This window comes from Mytilus californianus, unplaced genomic scaffold, assembly GCF_021869535.1.
Source record: "Mytilus californianus isolate M0D057914Y unplaced genomic scaffold, xbMytCali1.0.p SCAF_5, whole genome shotgun sequence".
Lineage (NCBI taxonomy): Eukaryota > Metazoa > Mollusca > Bivalvia > Mytilida > Mytilidae > Mytilus > Mytilus californianus.
The window spans coordinates 102,132,424-102,156,672 of NW_026262701.1; the positions used below are offsets into that span (position 1 = coordinate 102,132,424).

The 24,249-nt window shown below is 32.8% G+C and overlaps 1 protein-coding gene across 2 annotated transcripts; it reads left to right on the forward strand.

Moving 5' to 3' along the window:
- Positions 1-4,915: 4,915 nt before the first annotated feature.
- Positions 4,916-21,567, forward strand: LOC127702120 (uncharacterized). Of its 2 annotated transcripts, none has more exons than XM_052206193.1 (2): positions 4,916-4,932; positions 18,124-21,567. In XM_052206193.1, the coding sequence occupies exon 2, from the start codon at positions 18,127-18,129 to the stop codon at positions 21,142-21,144; it is 3,018 nt and encodes a 1,005-aa protein (XP_052062153.1). In that variant the 5' UTR covers positions 4,916-4,932; positions 18,124-18,126; the 3' UTR covers positions 21,145-21,567. The 2 variants fall into 2 exon arrangements, with proteins under 2 accessions (XP_052062153.1, XP_052062152.1); XM_052206192.1 differs by lacking the exon at positions 4,916-4,932 and adding an exon at positions 5,024-5,140.
- The last annotated feature ends 2,682 nt before the right edge of the window (positions 21,568-24,249 follow it).

Here is a 24,249-nt window from a genome sequence, read left to right on the forward strand (position 1 = left end):
CAGTACAAGGTGAAACTACTGAGCAATTTTCAGAAAAGAAAATTGACACATTTTTGGCGTATATCTAATAAAAACTAAAGCAAAGGGCAAAACTGTCAGAAGGTAAAATATAATCAGCAGGTTCAAAAAACCAACTTTTGCATTTTACAGAAATTATAATAGATAGGGTGAAATTGTAAACAGAAAATGTACAACTAAGGCAAATAGGCCAAAATTGTCAATTGGACATTTATAGGATTTGAATGCTCTTTGCATATTCTCTTCAAAACTATAATAGATAGATAGAAATTTTTGACAGCAAAAAAGTAATAAGCAGGAAAAGATCTACGAAATTTCAAAAACGTCACAAGGGTAACACTAAATCCACCCCCCCCCCCCTTTTGTGAACGGGGTAAGTGAAGGGAAAGATAACATTTTATCTTTTTGATAGAAAAAAATCTGCATGACATGCAATTATTTTAGGACAAATCTTTATATATATAAACTAGCACAACTACACTTTTTCAACAAAACACAGATCAAGTTTGAAATTGGGCCACTTTTACTTTTACTTGAGTAATGCCCCTTTATAAATGGAAAAATTGCTAAATCTGTCGTTTCAGTTCTCTAACTTTATTTTACCTCAACTAAATGTTATGAAACTTATACACAATGTTTATAATCACAAAACGGTCTTAACTACGTGAATCCTGCATCTGTATGTGGAAGTTGACTCATGCATATTTACAAGTGTTGGCATCTGTGGCTCATAGACACATTCTCCATTTATTTAAAACATAGTTTCCAACAAACTCTGGTAGATTAGATATTTGCTTCTTGTTAGGTCTATTTTGGTTGCCACTCCACATGTATTTTTATACTTCTTTGTCTTTAATAACTTTGTAGATGAAGTAATCAAGAAACAGCAGAAAATTCTGTGCATTTAATTTTGATCCTTGGGAGCAACATTTAACTCCAAGGAGGGGTAATGGTTTTTTGTCGGAGACAGAATTTTTTTTTCGCGCAAACATTTTTTTTTTATAGTTTTTTAATGCTATCAATCAAATTTTTTTTCTTCAAAATTTAACACTATAAGGTATAGGGAAGATCTGGATTCAGAATATTTTTTTTGTCATCTGCTTGACCACAATACTTTGTTTCCATCAAATTGGGGATCAGAATATTTTTTTAGGAAAATACCATAACACCCCCCTTTGAAGTTAAATGGTCGTTCCCGTAATATTTAATTATATCTAGAACTGAAACACGTATATAAGTGTAGTTGTACTAGTTTATATATTAGATTTGTCCTTAAATATTTGCATGTCATGCAGATTGTTTTCTATCAAAAAGATAAAATGTTATCTTTCCCTTGGCTTTAATACCCCGTTTTTACCCAAAGATAATAGGCCTGTCAATATGTATTCATGTACATAGATTCAATGCACGTTTGGTAATTTACCTTGCCTGCAGTTATCTATAATGTATATATTTGGTGTCAAAATGCATGTCAAATTATCTTTAACACAGTTTGTTTCATGTTAATGAGTCCTTGTAATTACACATTCCGTTTCCACAAGTAAAATGTCAATGTTCTTGCAATAGAATACACATAAAGGTCGCAATCAAACAATTGCAAGACACTATGTGTAATTAAATTACCCTCTGCCTTTGGGACAACTATATCAACCAGATATCCAAGGACGAGAATGTAAAAAATATAGGGCACTTTACGGACTGCAACAATGAGCAACACCCGTACCATACAGCAATAAACAGTCTTGGCATGACAACATGTGAAACAATTCAAATGAGAAAACCAACGGCCTGATTAATGTTAAAACAACAAACCAAAAACAAATATGGCAGACAGCAGCCGGAATCAACGACTGAATTACAAGATCCTGACTTAGGACAGGCAAATAAAGAATGTGTCATGGTGAAACATGTGTGTGAACGTTCAAAGCCCTTACTTAGGACAGTGGTGTAAAAGTTCAACATAAGATCAAACTATAAAAATCATTTAGAAAAGGCTTGACTTGTCAGATTCACACTAAGCACACAAAAAGTTCTAAAAAACAGACCAAAAAATAGTCTGTTGGTTAACCAGTATAACATTTAGTTAACCAAAATATCATTTAGTATGTTTTAGAATTAATACCGCTATAAACTTGAGTTCAGTATTCCACAGAAGTATTATCCAAGTTGTAAAATAAGGGTTATACTGGCGAGCAAAATGATAAATCCGCTTCACACAGAGCAATTGCAAAGTGCACGAATTTCTGGAATTGGGAACTCAAAGTTTAGTTTATTATATTGGTGTGTAATGACTTTATCCCTTTCTTTCGATGGGGTGGTCAAGTCCACGCCCGGCCGCCCCTCCCCTGATTCCTTCGCCTTTGGTTGTTTCTGTATTATTTCTCTTTTTATTGTTAATGATTGAATAAGTATTGTAGCGTCTAATTTCATCGTTCCAGAAACAGCAAAAGATGTATACCGAAAATAAATGTACAAGTAATGTATAATTGATAAAGACAATTATGTACACGTTCATATTCTACCAGATACAGGATGTATGCTATTATGTTCAGTATCGATAACATTATATTAGAATCAAAGAAGAAATATAGTAGTTGTTGTGCTTGGGCGAAATTCCTTTGAACTTTCTTGTAGATATAACCGCTTACGTAATTAGCTATACGTCAAGCTTTAATGTCACTGACAAATCGGTTATCGAATGGCCAATATAATACAAATAGGAAAATCAAGTTAACGTGCAACGCTTATAAATTTTTCAAATACTTTAGAATCTATTCAAATGTACAATGTGTTTTTCAAAAATAACAAATACAGATCATTCTTACATATATCATAAGGATTTTATTGAATCAGATGCGCTCGAGTGTTTGCGGACTGACCATTCTATCTAACGCCGAGATAGATCAGACAGGTGTTCAGAAGCTATATATACAACTAGGCCAAAAACATTTTTACGACAATAAATGTTAAGCGAATACCTAAGCAAAATTTACATTGAAATCAACACAGCATCGAAAGCAGTTCCAAGTGTATTAGTTGTATGACAATTTTGTACAAAGTATTGTAAGTAAAGCTATCTATTTGTTATTCGATTTTGCTTATATTCTCAAATGCAAAAAAGTAACAAATTCATTTTTAGCTCACAAGTGAGCTTTTCTCATCACTTGGCGTCCGTCGTCCGTCGTCGTCCGTCGTCGTCGTTAACTTTTTACATTTTGAACTTCTAGAGAACAAATGTCTGTCTTTGGAGAACTACTGAATGGAATGAAACAAACATGGCATGACTGTTCCTTATGAGGTGCTGACCAAGTGTTGTTACTTTGAAGCTGATCCATCATCCAAGATGGCCGCCAGCGGGGGACTTCGTTTAACATAGGACCCTATGTACAATACATACAAATGTCTTCTTTTAGAGAACCACTGATTGAAATGAAACCAAATATGGCATGAATGTTCCTTATGAGGTGCTGACCAAGTGTTGTTACTTTGAAGCCGATCCATCATCCAAGATGACCGCCAGCGGGGGACATAGTTTAACAATGGACCCTATGGGAAATACATACAAATGTCTGCTTTTAGAGAACCACTGAATGGAATGAAACCAAACTTGGCATGAATGTTCCTTATGAGGTGCTGACCAAGTGTTGTAACTTTGTAGGCGATCAATCATCAAATTTATATAGATTGAGATATACTGTTAACTGCAAAAATATCAAGAAAAGAAGATCTACACATAAGTCAACATGAGCAAAATTGTCAATTGACATCTTGTTGGAGTTATTGTCCTTATAAAGTTATTTTCTACAATTTCAGAGAATTTATTGGTAATTTCTGTAAACTTTGCAAAAGTCTGCTGCTTTTGATTAAATTACGGGGCCAATATTAAACCAAATTTGGCCTCAATCATTATTAGGGTATCTGTTATAATTTTAATCTATTTTTACATGATTTCAATACAGAAATAAAGGACCCCACCCATACCCTCTAATTTGACATTAACAAACTCATAAGTTCATTGTTTAAAACCCACATACTCTTTTTTTACATTGAGACATCAAAATGTTGCCACACTGTATTCGACTTCTTACAAACAAATGAATTATGTCCATTGGTTGAAATTCAACTTTTATTCGACTTTTTCCTCAATGGACATTCAGACTGTTTCCTTGTTGACAGTCAATTTCTTTTCTCAGTTAAAAAAAAACTCTTTGTCTGCAGGTACAGTTTCAGAAGCCTGAAGCCTTGAAGTATGAAGAAGTAATACTTTTTGACGTCGAATTGTGAATAAATAACATACTATATAACAAGCAACAAAGCTTTAAAGTAGCAAATTAATCGAAAAATGTTAACATTGTAACATCATTTGGTGCACACTGGAAAAGGGAAAAGGGAAATCAACTTTCAGAAAATTACGAAATCGTCAACTGCTAATGCAAAATTCGCCATGATGGCCATCATTTTCAAAATAAAAAATTATGAAGGTTTATACGGAAATTATATATACATATATAAATTCCACTGTAAATAGACACGACGTCGTGGTTTTTGTAGTTATAATTGATTTCTCAGACTGTCTTTGTAATAGGATGGGAAAAATAAATTGTATATTTTGACATCCCTATTAATTACCTTAGATTTATATTAAAATGTACTTAAATTACTCATCACAACCCATCCAAACATTTGTACATTTTATCAACAGAAATTTATTCCTTTTAACCAATAAAAACATAGTCAAAATGCAACACTTTATTTTACCTTTACACGAAAGATATAGACATACATTATAGGTGTTTTTGACCTGCGGTTAAAATCCTGACGTAATCTAAAAGATTATTTCATTAAAGATTATTTCATATATGTCAAATAGGTCACCAAAATCAATAGATATATCCATATCTATGTATAGTATAGGTAAGTTATAAGTTTTATAAATTTATGAACCGTATAAACAGCGAATATATGATTGCTATATGCTTTGAAGATTAAGTTCAAAGGTTGATCGCTTCTAACATACATAAGTTTTTATAACCAAAGGGAAGGTAGATGTATGTGTTAGTGGACTACACCATGATAAATACACGTTTATAACTTGAATGGTTTCCACAATTTTATGTTGGTGGTATGTATTTAAAGTTTATTTTAATACTTTCTCTATTTTTATTTCTAATATTTTAAATGACCTATTGATATGTTGTGTTTAATTTTAGTATTAATCTTTACAGAAAGATTTGATTTGTTAATCGTTCAATGTTTTGTTAAAATTTAAACCACCACACCTCTGTATGTAAAAATATTTTTATACACAATACATTTCCCATTTTCAATTTTAACTAATTAATAATGAATAAAATCTGAAAGCAATGTTTGAAACTTGTATTATTTTTCTTTTCAATTTGTAAGAAACGTTTATCAGTAATTTCTTATCAACAAACATTGTAAAAAGGCCCTGAAATATCTACGACTACAGTGACTGTAAAGGTGTACTTTTACCATTGGTAAAACATTTAATATTCGGACAAATTTGGATTTATAAATGATTTTCTGAACAGATCATTTAAAATTTCAAGCAAATGCAGGAATTAGCGATTACTGAAAGTCAGTGGCATATATTTCATACACACCCAGTACGACATGCAATAAGACAGATGAAAGAGTTGTTGGGGTATCTTTTTGTGGTCTTCAAATATATTATATACATCTGAAATAATATAATAACAATTACAGTTTGCCTATGCGGGCTAGTCTATCTGCTGACCTATGTCAATTCCGGAGACACTGCTATTTAGAATCTAAATGGATATATTAATTAAATGGCATCTTTCAAACAAAGACAATCAAAATATATTTAACTTTAATAAGCCTTTAAATATTGACGTTCGTGTATGTAAGGCTCGTCAATTTGCATTATCTGTTGTTTAAACAGGTTTTAGGCCAAAACAAAAGATAATTGTGTTTATTGCCTCCCTACCTACCATAAATTGCAATGCCCACCCTAACACACTTAAAGGATTTGGTTATGCGCTGTAAAAGTCCAGACATTTATGGTTAATCACCTTTAATAAAAGTCAACTCATACCTATATCGTTTATGAATATATCTAAAATATTTTTTTTGATCTACCTGCCTACCCAATTTTTTCTGCAAGGTGCGGACAGGAAACAAGTATATATGTCTTGGCCTTCCTAAATTCAATTGTTGGTCCTTATTTTGCTTTGTATAGAAAGCAGTAAGCTTTTGTTTCAAAAGCTAGTCTTTGTTCCGGACTATTTTCAGTCGATCAACTTTTTATCAAACTGCGGTGTCTATTTCACCCTTTATTTATTCTTTGTTTCATATTTCAGATCTGAATTCATAATTTCACTTTTAAAAACTATTACACGAGCAATCTAGTCACAAATGAATCATAATTTAATAGAAGGATTTTTTTCTTGTGGTTTCTTTTGTTGTTGGTTTTTCCTAATTTATATGTATACATTTATTATTTAACATGTTTAAAGTTTCGGTATGGTTTGTTTTGTTTCCTGCATGATTGTTTTGTTGTTTTACTTTTTGGGGGTGGAGGGGGTTGCTTGAACTTGTTATTTTTCTTGTGTTCGTCTTTCGGAGCCCTTTACAGCTTTTTTCAGGTTCCTACTTAGGATATTGTTTTAAATGTTTTATTTGACTATTTGAACTATTTACATCGTTATGATTATATTTGACCTGTATGTATAGACAGCATTTACTTACACAAAAAAACAAAACAAAAGTGAGTATGATGATGAACATAAACAAGTAATCATACATTTATACTAGGTCCTTTAAACCATGCATACAATGTGAAGTACAGATTATGGTCGATGACTTTTACATCAAAAACTCTGCACAATGAAAATATTAAAAAAAAAGAATTAATGTCCGTATGTATATTACAATATATATATATACAATCAATGGAAATATATTATATAATCTTGGCAAGGAATGTCTACCTATATTGAAACAATTAAAACATCATGGAAATAACGGTGAAAAAAACACTTTGAAAGAAACAATTCTCTTCGAAGTTAAATTATATTCCTTAAAAGTACATAATAAAGGATAACATTGTGTACATAAATAATTTCAACAAAGAGATCCCAATGCTATTTATCACAGTAGCACAAATGACCTATGTCAAATTTGTCATAAGTACAAATCGGTACCACACGGATGTCTATATAAAGTAATTTAGTAATAACTATGTAAAAATAGTGACATATTATGGTCAAAAACTACAAAAGTGGAATATTCCATTATTTTAGCCAGAAGCAGTTGTTGTATATTTTTACTGACACAGTTTAGGATCATCAATACTATACTATATACTATATACATGATATCAAAATGTACGAAAAAGCAAACGTCGTAGTACTATCTATGTCTGTAATGATTTAGACCTGTCATATATTACATTTATATATTGGTGTAACCAACAGTAAATATGTCAACAAGAACAAGTTAAGACTGACCCTATGTATCTACCTAGTAACAATGACCCGATGTATCTACCTAGTAAAAATGACCCGCTGTATCTACCTAGTATGCAGAAATCTTTCCAAACAAGGGAATACAAGTTTCTTCGTCATAAATTTACAACATATGGCCACCCTTAATTCCGACAGACACTATTTACAACATATGGCCACCCTTAATCCCGACAGACCCTATTTACAACAAGATAAGATAAGATAAGATAAGATATTTTATTTCCAATTATGGGCCCCAAAGGGCATAAACATTACAACATCAATAATTTTTTCATAATACAATACAAACAATGAGATAAAAAAAAAAAAAAGTTAAACGAGAACTATTTAAGTTCTTAAAGAATACGTAGATAAAGAATCTATAGTATGTTGTTTTTTTTAATACTAATGCATTTTATTGCAAGTGTGGTTGATATAGATAACAAACAAGCAGCCCAAAAAGAAAAAAAGAAAAATAGATATCCACATATGTATAGTACACAAAAAGTTGGATCAATTAAATATATAATAATTAGCCAAAAAGAAAGTAGAAATTAAACATGTCCATGACTCATCCTGTGTCAGCAGCAAATAGGAAAGCATTATGGTTTCCTAAAGGCAGCTGACACCAGGGGGCGATACCTTATGGGCCATAGGCATGTAAAATGTGTGTAAATGTCTCTTTCCTACCTGTATCAAAAGCAAACAAGGAAGCATCATAGGTAACTTGAATGCAGTTGATACCAGGGGACGATGCCTCAAGGATATAAGAGAACATTTGAATAAATAATATATCTTAACAATTATTTTTTTTTTTAATCGGCTAGTATGTTTGTGATATTCAGATGAATATAATTTTCTATGTCCAATCAAATGTATATACACACATAGATTTCCTTTAACTAATCTTCACTAAGGAAGATGTTTGTATATAAAATTACATATTATTTTAAGTAACTCAACATTTTCTACACTAAATAACCAGATAATTTTGCTTTGACTGTTCATATGATTAAAATAAGAATTATATTGTGCAATACTAGCTAACATACAATTTCTATCATCCTCAAATTTGTTACAATCAAATAGAAAATGAGCCTCATCTTCGACAGTATTGGAAGAACATTTATTACATATTCTGTTAATTCGGGGAATACCCTGATATCTACCTAATTCTATTTGTAATCTATGAGAAGATACACGTAATTTAGTAAAACTTCTTCTAAGTTCAAAATTCTTGATCAATGTTAGATATTTTTCAAAACCAAAATTTGTTTTATATAAAAGGTAGGTTTTCAGTTTACTGTCTGAAAATTTATCTATTTGTTTTTTCCAACAGCTAATAAACAATATTGATAGCTTGGTTTGTATATATTTCTTAAATTTGTATAAGGATTCACAAAATGGAGCATTTATGGCATTTGTATAGTCAATACCAAGTATTTTAAAAACAACATTTATTGAACCATACCATGATGTTATATTCATGTGATGTAGTGTCTTTGATTGTGTATATGCCTCTTTTAATAGAGGAAAATTATTACCTAAATTCTCTAATCTATACCAGTACAATAACATTCCTTTTATAATATTAAAATATATTGGAAATCTTCCAAGTTCAGATAACACGGCAGCATTTGTTGTTTTCTTGTGTACCCCAAGTATAAATTTACAAAATTTTATATGAAGTTTCTCACAGGGTAAACCTGAATATAATTTTTCAAAAGATATATCTTCCTTCTTACATTTAGAGGAAAGAGAATTAAACATCCCCCATATTTCGCTACCATATAATAAAATAGGTTTTACAGTGTGGTCAAAAACATGAATACTTGTTTTTACATCAGGATTAAGTGATAAAAGATCTTTCCTTAATTTGAAATGAGCTTTCAGGGATTTTTTGTATAGTTCATTTTGAGCATAACTGAATGAACCAGATGAGCTTAAATATAAACCTAGGTATTTGTATTTTGAAACACATTCCAGATTTATATTCTGAAATGTGAATATCTGTTTTACATGTCTGCCTGCCTTGTTGAAAATCAGCACCTTTGTCTTATTAGTATTCACATTGAGACACCAATCTTTGCAAAATTTATCAAGCATTCCCAGCTTTTCTCGTAGTCCTTCAGCTGATGTAGATAATAAAACAATATCATCAGCATACATTAAACAATGTAGATCTTTGTCATTGACATTAACTGGGTCTCTAGTATCTGACAAATATCTGGGCAAATCATTTATGAATATCTTGAATAAATTCGGACTGAGGTTGTCACCTTGTTTGACTCCAATATCTAATGGGAAAAAATCACTTACTTGATTTTGAATTTTGACACATGATTTGCTAATTTCATACATACTTTTAATAATGTTATAAAAATAAGACCCAGCCCCAATATCTAGTAGTTTAATCTTGATCCCTGTATGTATAACAGTATCAAAAGCCTTCTGAAAATCAACAAAACAGGCAAACAGTCTACCTTCTTTTGAATTACAGTATTTGTTAATAAGACAGTTTAAAATAAACATATGATCTGCAGTTCTGGCTTTCCTTGTGAATCCAATTTGACTATCATGTATAATATTATGTTCCTGAAGAAATTTGAACATATGGCCACCCTTAATCCCGACAGACCCTTTTTACAACATATGGCCACCCTTAATCCCGACAGACCCTATTTACAACATATGGGGACCCTTAATCCCGACATACCCTATTTACAACTTATAGCCACCCTTAAATCCCGACAGACCCTATTTGCAACATATGGCCATCCTTAATCCCGACAGACCCTATTTACAACATGTGGCCACCCTTAAATCCCGACAGACCCTATTTGCAACATATGGCCATCCTTAATCCCGACAGACCCTATTTACACAAAATCTGACATCACTTTCATGCTACTTTCACTTTTATCTACATCCGTATGATTGTGGTGCTTTAACATGAGAATACAGATTATTTTTTAAGAAATTTGCAGTGATGTCCACAATTGGGAAATTCAAATTTGCTCCACAGTGCATCTCTGGTTATTTATTTAGAATTTTCTAAACTTAAGCCAATGTCTTTTTGCTTTTTTAAAAAGTTTTTGTTTTACGTTTCGATCCCAAAATAATTAGACTCAGAGTGTAATATAGAGAGTCACACATTTCTGTACACTTGTGCACTTGGTGCATCAAATACTTCTTAGAATAGTTATATAAATCTTCATTGAACTAATTAATTTGCCGAATTAACATACTACAGTAAAACCAGAGTGAACTACTGATTCGATACTATCGGTCAGAAACATTGAGTTATAATTTCATTGAAGCTGTCTATAAATCTCTGCTTATGCATATATTTTAGTACCAAGTTTTGACTGTATTTTTCAGGTATGTTAATTTACAGTCTTGAAGGTGAAATTCATAAAGAAAATGCTTAAATATACATACACTTAATATGTCACGTTTTTAATTAAGAACTGTAGTTGAGCTTGTCCGTTGACTGAGACACAGTTCGGGGCCTATATATCTAGTTAACACACTCGTACATCATTACTACCGTACACGTGTGCACGTGTATATACTATTAATGATAAGGCTCCATTTTGGAACAAATGTATTTAAAGTAACCTATAATATAAGACATATAATGTATTCAAACTAGATTATATGGCTTTTTAAAAAGTCTGTTGAAGTAACATTTGAATAAAAGCAAGATTTCGAAGTACTATCGGGCCATTACCAGTATACAAAAATATCAGTTAATACCAAAGATCTAACTACTTATCAGGGTTATATCCCGGGTACACATATTAGACGTTAGAAGTATGAATAAAACAAAGGGAAGTACAAAACATATATCAGGCGAAATTTCTTTGTATGTACATGTAGTAAGGAGTGTATTCTTCTATCCCCTGGACATGTGTGACGCTAAAACTCTGTTGATGCCTTTCCCCACGCCCATCCCACTTTTCAGTAAACATATTAAAAGTTCGATGATAACTAAAAGATTCTGCATGCATATCAGTCTTTAATGTAAACAGCAACATTTTTGTATGCTTGTGTGGTTGGTTGGTTTGTTTTTGTTTTTGCTGTCAACTGAAATATTTCAATGAAAACGACATGAGAATTTTCCTCTATTCTAGTCCCTATACCCAACACACTCGCATAAGCATGTTCCGCGCGGCTACAAACAAAAACATTTAAATTACCCATTATTACATATGTCACTGTTAAATGTGACATCAACAGACTGTATTAAACAAAGACTATATCGTTTCGCCGAAAGAAAAATGAAATTTCTCATCACATTTAACACAATTTTCATTTTTATATACCTTTAAGATCTTATATCATCTCTAATATCCATCAGCCAAAGGCGTTACACAATAATATCTGTTTTAAACAAGGTCACTTTGAATAATAACCTTCCGAAATGTATCTAATAAGAACATTGCAGGTTTAGACACAACCAAACCTGAATGCAAAACAAATTGTACGTATAAATGGAAACATGCCCTGCATTTGTCAAGTACAATGTTTACAAAAACTCTGTTTAACTGTTATAAATTTGATAATAAAATATGCAAATGTTTTCATTCCAATAAACTGGTTGACATTTGTTGATATATTTCGGTAATAAATATTATTGAATTCTAAGTAATTTTAAATCAGCTTTTATCCATATACATCTTGGTATTAGTATGTATATTATATCTGACAGTATTAAATTTGCTAGCTTGACATTTGCTTTCACGTAATTTGAAGAAAAAAATTAAGCTTTATTATGAAAATATATTTAACTTTTAAAGTTCAGTGAAAGGTTACACAAGCTAATTTTCAGATGAAAAAGTAAAACTGAATGGCGCTTCAATAAAATTAAGTAACATGTGCTCGTATTCCTATTCATACTAACACCAGATATCTATTTAAAATATTTAATTCGATCGATCGCAGGTTTAATCAAATTCTTCGTTCCTATCAAATATTTGAGTAGCTGTTTCCATACTGTTGATGATTTCCGATTTGTCATCCATCATAGACAAAAGTGTTTAGTTTACACAAATTAAATATGAAATGAGATTCGCTTATCAATTTTCGTTTTTTATTTGTCCAGGGTCGTTGTGTTCAAAATATAAGTGAAACTATCTAAAATGCGATTAGGGAGTGAAGTAAATTAAACAACAACATTTATAATGTGACATTAATATTTCAATTCACTATGAAGACTGAAATGTTTAGTCATTAATCGGCCAGAAAACCATCGTTTTACTCAGGTGTCAATATCGCAAGTACAACATTTGAAACTATTCACGGGATATAATTTTACATTCAAAACATGTAATTTCGGCATTGATTGGACTATACAATGATATTTCATGTTGCAAGTACACAATTCAAAGAGGGAACAAACAAAAAAAGAGACAACACAGAGCGAAAAGTACACCGAATACCAACATTTCTGCTTTAAAAAGGGTCACATTGTGCTATTTTTGTTTATTGTTTGTACATAAATTTAGTTTTAGTTTCGTGTCATGTCGGGGCCTTTTATAGGTGACTATACGGTATTGGTTTCGCTCATTGATGAAGGTCATACAGTGACCTATAGTTGTTTACAATCGGTCTTTGGTGGATAGTTGTCTCATTGGCAATCATTCCACATCTTCTTATTTCCAAGTTTATAAACTGCGATCGAACATACTGAATCTTATATATGGGAACTAATCCTATTTTTGATTCGGCAAAGGGGAGCTGTGAAAAGTCAAAGTCATTTAACCAAAAAAATTAAAAAAATGACCACTGCATAAATTGACCTTTCTTGCATGTTCTTCGTATTAGTTTATTAACTGGTTAATCGAAGGCTGACATCTCGTTATCAGACCAGGGTGTTTCGTAACACAAACGAAATATATCAAATAGGAAATAACTTAAATGTCAATAGAAACCAAACATCGCTATTGATCCTGGCAAAACAGTAACTATTAAAGTGATAAAATAATTATATACCACTGCGCAAAGTGTATATTTTGGTAATTTAAAATGTACTATCACTAAAGTTTTGAGCTTCGTTTATCGATGAGTGAAACTATTTGCCATCAGTTTTCCATGAAAGTATTGTCATCTTAATTGTTAGTTTTGTTTTTTGTTTTCGTTTGTACATAAAGTCATTTTAAAAAAGAGAGACGAAAGATACCAAAGGGACATTCAAACTCATAAGTCGAAAATAAACTGACAACGCCATGGCTAAAAAAGAAAAGGACAAACAGACAAACAATCGTACACAAAACACAACAAAGAAAACTAAAGACTGAGCAACACGAACCCCACCAAAACTGGAGGTGATAGCAGGTGCTCCGGAAGGGTAAGCAGATCCTGCTCCACATGTGGCACCGTCGTGTTGCTAATGTTAGTACAAACCCGGTCATAAGCCTAACTCGGTAGGTCACAGTCAGGAAAAGGTGATGGGATTGTAGTTACGACATTAGGAACATATCCGCTATCATCTGTGAAACGGATATTCTGTAACGGTCAACCAACTCGTGATGGCGTCCGTAAAATTTACGAAGGGATAATTTCAACTTCACCACTCGGAACTCTTGGTTTAATAGCTTCCTTGTGAGCAGCAACCCTCTATCAAGGAAATCATGATAGGAAATACAAGCCCTGGAGTATCGTATCAACTGGGAGATATATACTTTGTATGCAGGCGCTGCTGGAATGTTGCTACATAAAAATGGAAAGTTCACAATTGTGAAGCTGAAATCATCTCTTTTGTCATAAAGTTTTGTTTTCAACCGATCCTCATTGTCAATTTCTGGATGTAAGTCAAGATATGAGGCAGACTTAACTGTGTCTGTTGTATCCTTTATCTCAAATTCGATGGGATAGATGCGTTCAACATAGTCACCAAATTTTGAATTATTTAGTGAGAGAACATCATCTTTGTAGCGGAAAGTAAAGTTAAAGGATACTGCTAACTTCTTTTCTTTCTTCCTAAGAAGTTCCTGTATGAAGTCAGCCTCATATGAATAAAGGAACAAGTCGACAAGAAGAGGGGCACAGTTGTTTCCCATGGGAATGCCGAATGTTTGTTGATAAACACGTCCTCCAAACGTAACAAATATGTTGTCAATCAAGAAATCAAGCATCTTGATGATGTCAGTTTCAGAGAATGTTTTGATAGGATCAGAGCGATTTTTTACAAAGTAGGATTTATCCCTCCCCTTATAAGACAAGATACTTGTATCTACGTTGGCCATTTTATTATGAAACAAAGCAGGACCAACTCTTTCAATTTGTCTTTTAGTTTGGAATGGGGAATATTTGTGTAAAGTGTAGAAAAGTCAAATGTTTTAGTACTATTGCAAGATGAAAGAGTCTTAGATTGTATGTACTCTAAAAGATCTTTGGAATTTTTTAGTATCCACATCTGATTCACGCCACCTCTAGAATAGGTAGTTTCACAATAACTTTGAAGCCCGGCTTTGATTGCTGATGAAATTGATGTTAATAATTTAAAAAGAGGTTTCCTGGAGCACTTGGAAGACCCAGCAATATACCGTTGTTTGTAAGGACACTTATGGAGTTTAGGTATCCAATACAGTGATGGAAGATCCAGTTCTTCATCTTTGGTTGAAATTCCAAAGGAACATAGAACAGACCTATGATTATCCAGGATTTCCTCTTTAGTAAGTGTCGTGGGGTATATGTTTAGTTTCCAAGTGAATTGTCAATACCTAATTCATTTATCAAGCAGTTTATGTAATGTGATTTACACACAAAAACGATGTTGTTTGGGGATTTATTTGCGGGGACAACAACATATTTGTCATGGAGGTAAGACAAGTGTTTAGCAACATTTGGGTCTTTAAAGATTGATGTAGCATGGGTATTAATAGACCGTTTCAGTTTCTTAATTCTGATTTGTATTAACGACCTCACAGCCTTAATCCATTCGGAGAGAGTATCTACGTCTTCTTTGTCGCGTTTAACCCATTGCCTGGCATAATCCTTGACTGAATCCATCAGTATTTTGAAGTTGTGTTTCCAATTGATGGATTTAGGCTCACGATATTTCGGGCCTTTGGATAACACATTTCGCAGAGAAGTGTTATTGACAATGTTAAGTTCACCAGTAATAACGTGGCCAGCCGGATTATATATGAATGGGGAACTAGCACAGGTGCAATCAGGAGTAGACTTAAAGTCGTCAATATTGAGATCCTGCAAGGCGTGTTTGTAATTGAAAATTTTAGTTGCAATTGGTTTGGTATAGGTATAAGAAATGATAGATACAGACTGATCTTTGAAATGAGAGGTATTTTCGAATGAACTAATTTATGACGAAGGATATTGCCCAAGTTGATGGCATCGAGACCTTTGTTGGCAAAAGACAGTTTAAGAAAGGATCTTTTCTCTTTTTTATCTTTTCCAATGCGATCTGGTTTGGAAAGTCTGTGACTTGCAAACTGATGAGTTCAGGGAAAAAAGCACTACTTCGCGACATAATACGACTTCACCCTGTCACACAAAGGTGAACATGTTTATATTACAAGCGAGTGTGGACATACTATTGTACTTTATATCATCTTAAATTTTAACTTAAGAGATATGGTGAATATATCGTAATATATGAAGAATAGTTTACAATAGAAATGTAAAAATCAAATTTTGGCAACAGTAGTTTACCGATGTTCAAATCTCATAAATCTATAAAGAAAATACAATTCAAGATAACAAATAAAAATTGAGGAAATCACATGAACTCAAAAATGAATGTTGGTTGGGTAAGCATCGCATGCTATACATGCATCACTCGTCATAAGATTCTACACTCAGTCAAAATGGCACTATTGGGAATAGGACACAGTCGGTAAGATTGCAGATAAGACACAAATTGGTTCAGAGATAATTGTTTTATATATCAAAATAAGTAAAATGTTTTTTGGGTCCCTAGACGTCTTATTTTGAAACGTTTTAAGCAACTTTTCAAACTTTCATTTCAGTATCAACCAGAACAAAATATATTGTGTTTATAAATGGACGACATATAAGTATGCGCACGAAAAAGTGAAATTATAATATAAGACGTAACTAGATAGTCAAAGGGAACATTTCCATAGTTTTTCCCACCTTCGGCTGATGTAAGCATTATATTTCAGATTATTTTGTAGCCTGAAAATCAGACTGCTCTGCTGTAGACAAGAATGTGCTGTGTTATGTAACATACATATACTTATAACAACCATTTTAACTGTAGAAGAAATGATATTATAGATAAAATTGTAGGCAAAGGGGTATATAAAATGTTAGTTTAAAATTTATTTTACTTATATAGAATGCCTTAAAAAAACTATCTAATATTTCATTCAAAAAAGGACCAAAGGGGCATGGGATATGATGTGTTACGCTTGTATTGGCGCTCAGTATACGTAAGAGGAAATGGTAAATACTGTTCGCATCTGTAAAATTGAGCGACGCATTTGATGTTCAAATGAACAAGTGTAGCTAATTTTGAAAATATTAAATATGAAAATAACATATTTTAAGTAGGTCATGGACGGGTTATATGCACTTATATATTCATGGCCGGACGGGTGACCATATTCGCTATAAACAAGTTCATTTATTACATGCCGTCTTTCTGTCAAAGATCTTATTCTACAATATATCTTTCCTTTTTTTCTATCAGATTTCATTTTTGTACTGCCTTTTATTTTTCTCCATAAAAACTATGTATGTCCATCGATTATTATATCAACAAATATCAAATACTCTACCCAACAGTAATAAATATTAAACAAGGTGCATGAATTGTGGTAACTATATTTACGAGGACAATAACAGATAATATATTTACACATCTTACATGTGCACTTTGACATGCATAGTTTTATCGCGTGTTATAAGACTTGTATTTCGAACAACATGTATGAGTCATCAACATGTAGGTAAATATCAAAAGTACACTTTCTATACAAACTAACCCTGATAATATCACGTATCATTTTAGGTGCTTTTATGTTAAAATAATCCGCTTGACTTAACAAATCAGCCGTATTTCGAGTTAAAAAAGTTAATTCATTTATTCGTTTTTCAATAACGGAATCACCCCAATTTTATCACATACCATCAAAAGATTAAACATGCATTGTCCACATATGTCATCTTTTCATTGCCTTTCTGGTGATAAGCACTATTGAATTTTATTTATGTCAGATATGACATAGTAGTGTCGAATTCAGAATTTTAGAAGAAAATTAAAATAAGCTTAAATCGTAATATTTTAATTCCCTGCTATTTACCTTACTTTATAAGCACAAGAATACAGTTATCAACATCTTTACCTCTAGATGTCTATTTTTCGTGTCTTTAAGTTACTGTCTTATTGGTGTATACCTTCAAATCTGATTTAATATATGATAGATTGGTGTTATCGCTCCCTTAGGATACCCGACCCACTGTCCTCTGTCGATCCCATGCAGTGTCTGTCTGTCTGTCTGTCTGTCTGTCTGTCTGTTCAAGACTATGCTGTGTTTGTAAAAATTTGGGACATGACGGAAACTGAATTTTCAGGAAAAAATACATGCAATAACAAATTGACTATTTAATTTTATTATTTCAGAAAATGGGTAAATGGGATGTGATACAGTGGACAAGGAAATCAACAAACAGTTTACGTGATAAACAACCAGTAAATTCCTGCTTTGGATTATATCCCCAAGTATATACGCCTACAAAATTAGTATACAAGGCTGCAATAATCTGTAATGAATTTGAAAAACCGGAAGTAGGTGTCGTCAAAGCTAGGCGATACAGACCAGGGACAGAAAGATACTGGCAGGGAGAATTGGATCAAAATCGCTATGCGCATCAAGTAGCAACCGCATTTACAGATCAAACGCTAGCTGCTAGAATAGAAATCGTGGACCAATATCTAGCACCACTCCATAGACAAACAAGTTGGGACAAAGTCTGTCTAAAACTAAAACCCCGTTATTTCAGACAGTTGTTGAAGTTCGAAATTGTGTTACTTGAAGAGGTTGTGCGAGATCTGAAGCCCTTCAAAAAGGATAAAGTTTTAGAAGCGTTTTCTCATTTTTCATATTCAGAAAGCAATGGTGAAAATTTGTTGTATGCATTTCAAGGCAACCGATTAGATGAGGGAATATATCTGCTGTTAACACCAGACATGTTAACTCATAAGTACGATATTCACAAATGGTTCCAAAAACACACATGTAATGACATTTGTGGTAAATTTAAAAAGCCATCTAGTATTACTGAAACCGTTAATCCCATGAATATTCCAACCGACAATATGTTCTTTAACTTTCAAAACGATTCACGACCACCGAGCTACGAAGACGATATGTCCAGAGAAGCGCCAAACGAAAAGAGTAATGAGCATGCTAACCTAGAAACTACTTTTGGCGCTAAATCTTGTGATGGGTCATTTTCTGTCGTCACTGCATTAGTGCATTCCGACAGTTTGGGAAAGGATAAACCTTTGTTGAAAGAACAAACAAACAATCAGGTTGGAGAAAAATCCGTACTGACAACAGAGCAGTTACCAGTCGAGCAAAATCAAGCAGCTCATATTGACAAAGAAAGTGACAACGTGAATGTTTCTGATCAAGATTGCCTGGACGGGAGAGATAGTCTCATACATGATACTGGACCGACGGGTATCAACCTTTGTAGATTTAAAAATTTGGACGAAGATAAGCAAAGGAAAAAGACTATTTCTTTGAAAAGCGAAAACTTCCCTGGAAATGACATTGAAGAAATAGAGGTAGGCAACTACGACATGTCTAGTTCAAAGTTTGAAGCAACAACTCTTGTGATGAGACCAAACTTTTATTGTTTAAATGTCAGTGATATTAAAAATGAAGATAAGTTGAACAGTACCGATGATAATGTGGATGTAGAAAAAAATGAACAAAATGCAAAAGTTTCCGTGGAAAATTGTTTCGGTGATGAAGAAATTCCAAGATATGTTAACAGCTCCAGTAGAGATATAGTAACGTCATCACCATTGCCTAGTCCGAATGTGGCAAACGAAAATGATCCATCACAACAATATATCTCCGAGCAGGAATATATCTCCAAACAGAATTCCACATGTCAAGAAAGTAGTCCGAAGTTAAGGCAACAAATTATATCTGAAGAGCATTGTCCGACTGACAATTCTGGAGATTCTGATGTGACACAGAACTATACTGAAAACAGTGAAGTAACAGTTTCTTCCAAATTATCATGTGAATCTGAACAACCAACAGATTTTCAAACAAGCGTTTCATCTGTACAGCAACTGCCATGTCAAAATATAAATAAAATTTCACAACCAGAAATCATATCTATATGTAGTCATAATGAACAAGATACGTATCAATCGCAACAACGGGATGAATTCCTAGAATATAAGCCTGTTGTCACTGAAGAATGGAATTCTTATTCTAATACATATTGTGAAATACAAAATGTGGGAAATATTTCTTTGCCAACGACAGAGATCTCATCTTCGACTTCGATAGAACCAAACACATCTGACCTTGACATTTCGAATGATAGCACACTAAGCTCCTTAGAGATGTTTGCGAGAAATTACATCATACCTGAATATGATGATAACCAAAAAAATAATTCAAATGCATGTTTGTCAATGGATTTAAAGGAAACAAATGAAGAATTGAGTACAGAGGTCACAGAAAATGTGGAAAATAGCAATACAGATGAAACAGGAGTGGAACGTATTTGTGACGAGCGCGACAAATCATCTCCAAACACAGGAACAAATGTAGCTTTAGCAAACAACGCACTTCTTGTGAAAGAAGAACCGGAAATATCATCTACAGCAATAGAATTACAAAATAACTGTATTCATCCAATACCTACTGACTGTGCAAATTTGTCGGAAAAGGAGAGAAAAGAACCAATTTCTTTCCTTGACGAAAACGAAATTAAAGAAAACCCCGTAGAAACAATGGATCGTGTAGATTTAATGGAAAATGATAAGACCGAGCAAAATTCTTTTCTAGACAATGATGATAACGATGTACAGAAATTACTTGATGTACAGAAGTTACTTATATCAACCTCGGATAGCGCTGATTCGATGGAAAAGGAAAAGAACGAACGCAACTCCCGTCTCAACAGCGATCCTCATAAACCATCCAACCCAGAATTTTTGATAAAATACAATTTACACGAGTTTGTTGATCCAAACGAAAACGTAAGCTATTTTCAGTCTCCAAATTCTACTCCTGTGTCGATACCAACCACTTCAGATGTATCAGACCAAACAAGTTCACCACAAGTAAAAATTAACGAGGCAGAAGTACTTCCATTTCAACGACAAAAGCCGCTTACATCCTCACTGCGTTCAAGTAAACAAAAACACAAGGCCAAAAGCGTTAAATTTGCAGATGATATAAATGTTGGGACGAGAAACAATATCATTGAACAGCAAACAGAAAATAATCTGGGACAAAAACCACAAACCATGTCACCAGTGATAAAAATCACAACGTCAGATTCTACAGAAACAAAAAGTTTAGAGCCTATCAACTCGGTGGATGCAAACTGGCATTCACATATTCCTTGTGAATGTTGCGACAACCAAAACATAACAGGACGAGACTGAAGAGGATATTACTTTTAAACCAATGCAGTAGAAATTTTACAGGAAATTATTCAATGCGCACATTGGTTCGGTTCCGTGTAAATAAATAATTTACCTCGATGTTAAACACATCTTTACCAGATTTTAAGCTTTCTTATTTCTATGGCGAACCAAAAATGAGCAGGTTTTACGAACTGGTTCCTTGACTGGATTAATCAACACCGTAGATATATATACGTGTGATACTGATTTAAGCAATAACCTTTATCAGGTTTGCCTGGGACCAAAGTTTTGGCACTGACTTATATTTAGCAAAAGCAGCTTAAATTGTTTAATGGTTCACCAAACTTAAAAGTAAAAATTGTAAGTAAACTTGAACACACAAAAAAAGTTCAAAATTTAGAACACGTTATGGACCAAAGCTAGTCGTAGGCTTCAAATGTAGTTCAACGGCAAAAAAAATTAAAAATACCGTATTTCTATTCAACTTTGGTATCATGGTTCTTGGGCTGGATTGCTTAATAATTTCAAACGACGAAAATAGTGTTGTTGTATTTCCTATTTATAGATTGGATTACGTAAACAACGTCAAGTTAAAAACATAATATTATTATGCAATTGTAAAAAAACAAAAACAAAGATGTATATCAAAATGTTATTACATAATTACAACTGAAATTAATTATTATTTTATATGCATGTCGTGCAGTGCAATTAATTATGTAAACAAAATCAAGTTGGTAGTTTTCCCAATCCGTGCAAATTTCCTAGCGGATGGTTGGTTAAACAGTTGGTTATGTTACAGAGGATACAGAGTTATTTTTTTAATAAATTATTTTATTTGGAGGGGGGCGGTATTTTTTTTGGTCATTTTTCAACTTGTACGCAATTTTTGTATTCCTTTCTTTTATATAAAGTAAATCAATGTTAACATAAATTAGGCTTAATACAAAATCTGCAGCCAGTTCACCATTTGTAAAATGGCTATATTTACTTTAGTGCAGCAGAAGCCGATTTTTCAGAAGTAATTATTTGTTAATGTATTTCGTATATCGTTATGAAATTCAAGATTACTGCGATAATTAGATTCAGCTTTGAACAAAACATTATGGGTAGAAAATAAATTTCAACTTCTCAAACGCTATTCACAAAATAAATAAATATAGTTGTGGAGAGGACCGCACAAAGACAAGAAAGACTGTCCAAGAGCGGGTATGTGGGCCGTTAGTGAGAAATCTATAATATCAGAAAATGGTCCTTTACACAAGTATACAATTGCATTTATTTTGTGAGAAACTGAAAAAATATTGAATACAAATTTGTATTAAAATCAAACGGTCCTTAATTTTCTTTAAGGGGGTAGGGTCAATTTTCACTCACTTGGTCAAAATCTAAAACGTGTCAAATCCTATTGGATTTTGAATATTAAAGAGTCTGAATTATATACAGAAAACAAGTCTCAAAATTTTTACGTTTTCATAAAAACAAAAATTTATTCGGCGCTACATGTTGCTGTCGAAGGCAACTTGATACAAAATTGCAATTTTTTCAAGTTTTTGTTAAATTTCGCATCGAATGACGTTTCTAACCAAAATAAATTTACTTGTGTTAAATCTGCAATTTATCGCTCTACTTTAAACATAATTTTTGTTTTAGCTAGGGATGTCCTTCATAAACATTTTTTTTAAATACATACTATAAATGGACCAAAATCTGTCAAAATTGCTGTTTGAACTATATTTAGATGATTTTTACTTAGATCAAGACAAAAAGATTTTTTGAATATGGGCCGGGTGTGAAATAAAATAAGGGGAAATTGGCTCCGCGTTGAAAGCCGTACTTTAACCTATAATTGTTTACTTTTTACACATTGTGACTTGGATGGATAGTTGTCTCATTGGCACTCATACCACATCTTCTAATTTGTATCTACCAGTCTGTTTACGTTTGAAAATATGTTAAAGTTTTATACTTTAAAATTTTAAATTAATGAAAAAAACAAGTCACACAAATTGATACAATGAGCAATAACTGTATATTTGTTTTATGTGATATGATTATTTTTTTCTTAATTTACTGCTTAGAATTAAAAAAAAAAAAACTATACGTCTAATTGTTTGTGATTATTTAAAAAAAATCATAGCAAAAAGGGTAGAAGAATTTTCTTTGTCAGAGATTTTCTCTATATATCTAATTATGATTTTGAGGATATCGGACATTTTTTTTTTTTACCCTACTGTTCTATTTTTAGCCCTGTCGACCATGTTGGTTGATTGGCAAGGAAAATAAATCCCTTTTTACAAAAATACCCTTGAAATTATTCAACCCAAGTTCGGTTTCAATTGGTCAAGTGGTTTAAAGAAGATTTTTAAACGCTTACGACGACGGGCGCCAAGTGATGGGAATAACTCATTACACCCATTGAGCTAATGAGAAGTTCGCATTTTCCTGTTTTATACGTTTTTCTTAAAGGTTTCAATAGCAGCAATACATGGTCACCGATTCCACCATAATGAAAAGCGAGAATTTACGCCAACGGGACAGCAACAGGTATAGCCTTCTTTTAAAACGAATATGGTCCTGGTTTCTATGATGAAATTTATGGAAGAGCCAAATTAAATATTTTTTTTCAGCGACGGTGGTCATCATCAGCGACAAATGTCATTGTATAGAGAGTGAATGACTCTGGAAAGCAAAATAATATAACTAGACCTGGTGACACCTGTTAAACAATGGTGATATTAGGTTTCCAGATTTATAGTTTTTATCGCTGCTCAATTATGACCCTTGCACTGTTGGACATCGTAGTCATGCACCTTATCTCTGAATGTTCCGACTGTCACTGTCACAAGAATTGACAATTTAAATGGGATTGCTTGATGGTGACGGTCAGATCAAGTGTCGAATAGGTATCGATCGGCTGACTATACGGTATGGGTTTTGTACATTGTTGTAGACTGAACGGTGACCTAAAGTTGCCAACATCTACGTTATTTTTTGTTTTTTTTGCGGATATCAGTAGTTGGCTCATTGGCAAGCATAACACCTCTTCTTATTTTTATATAAGGTCCGTTTGAACATAGAATTGTTTCATGAAAATATGTGTTTGCTGACAACAATAACGAA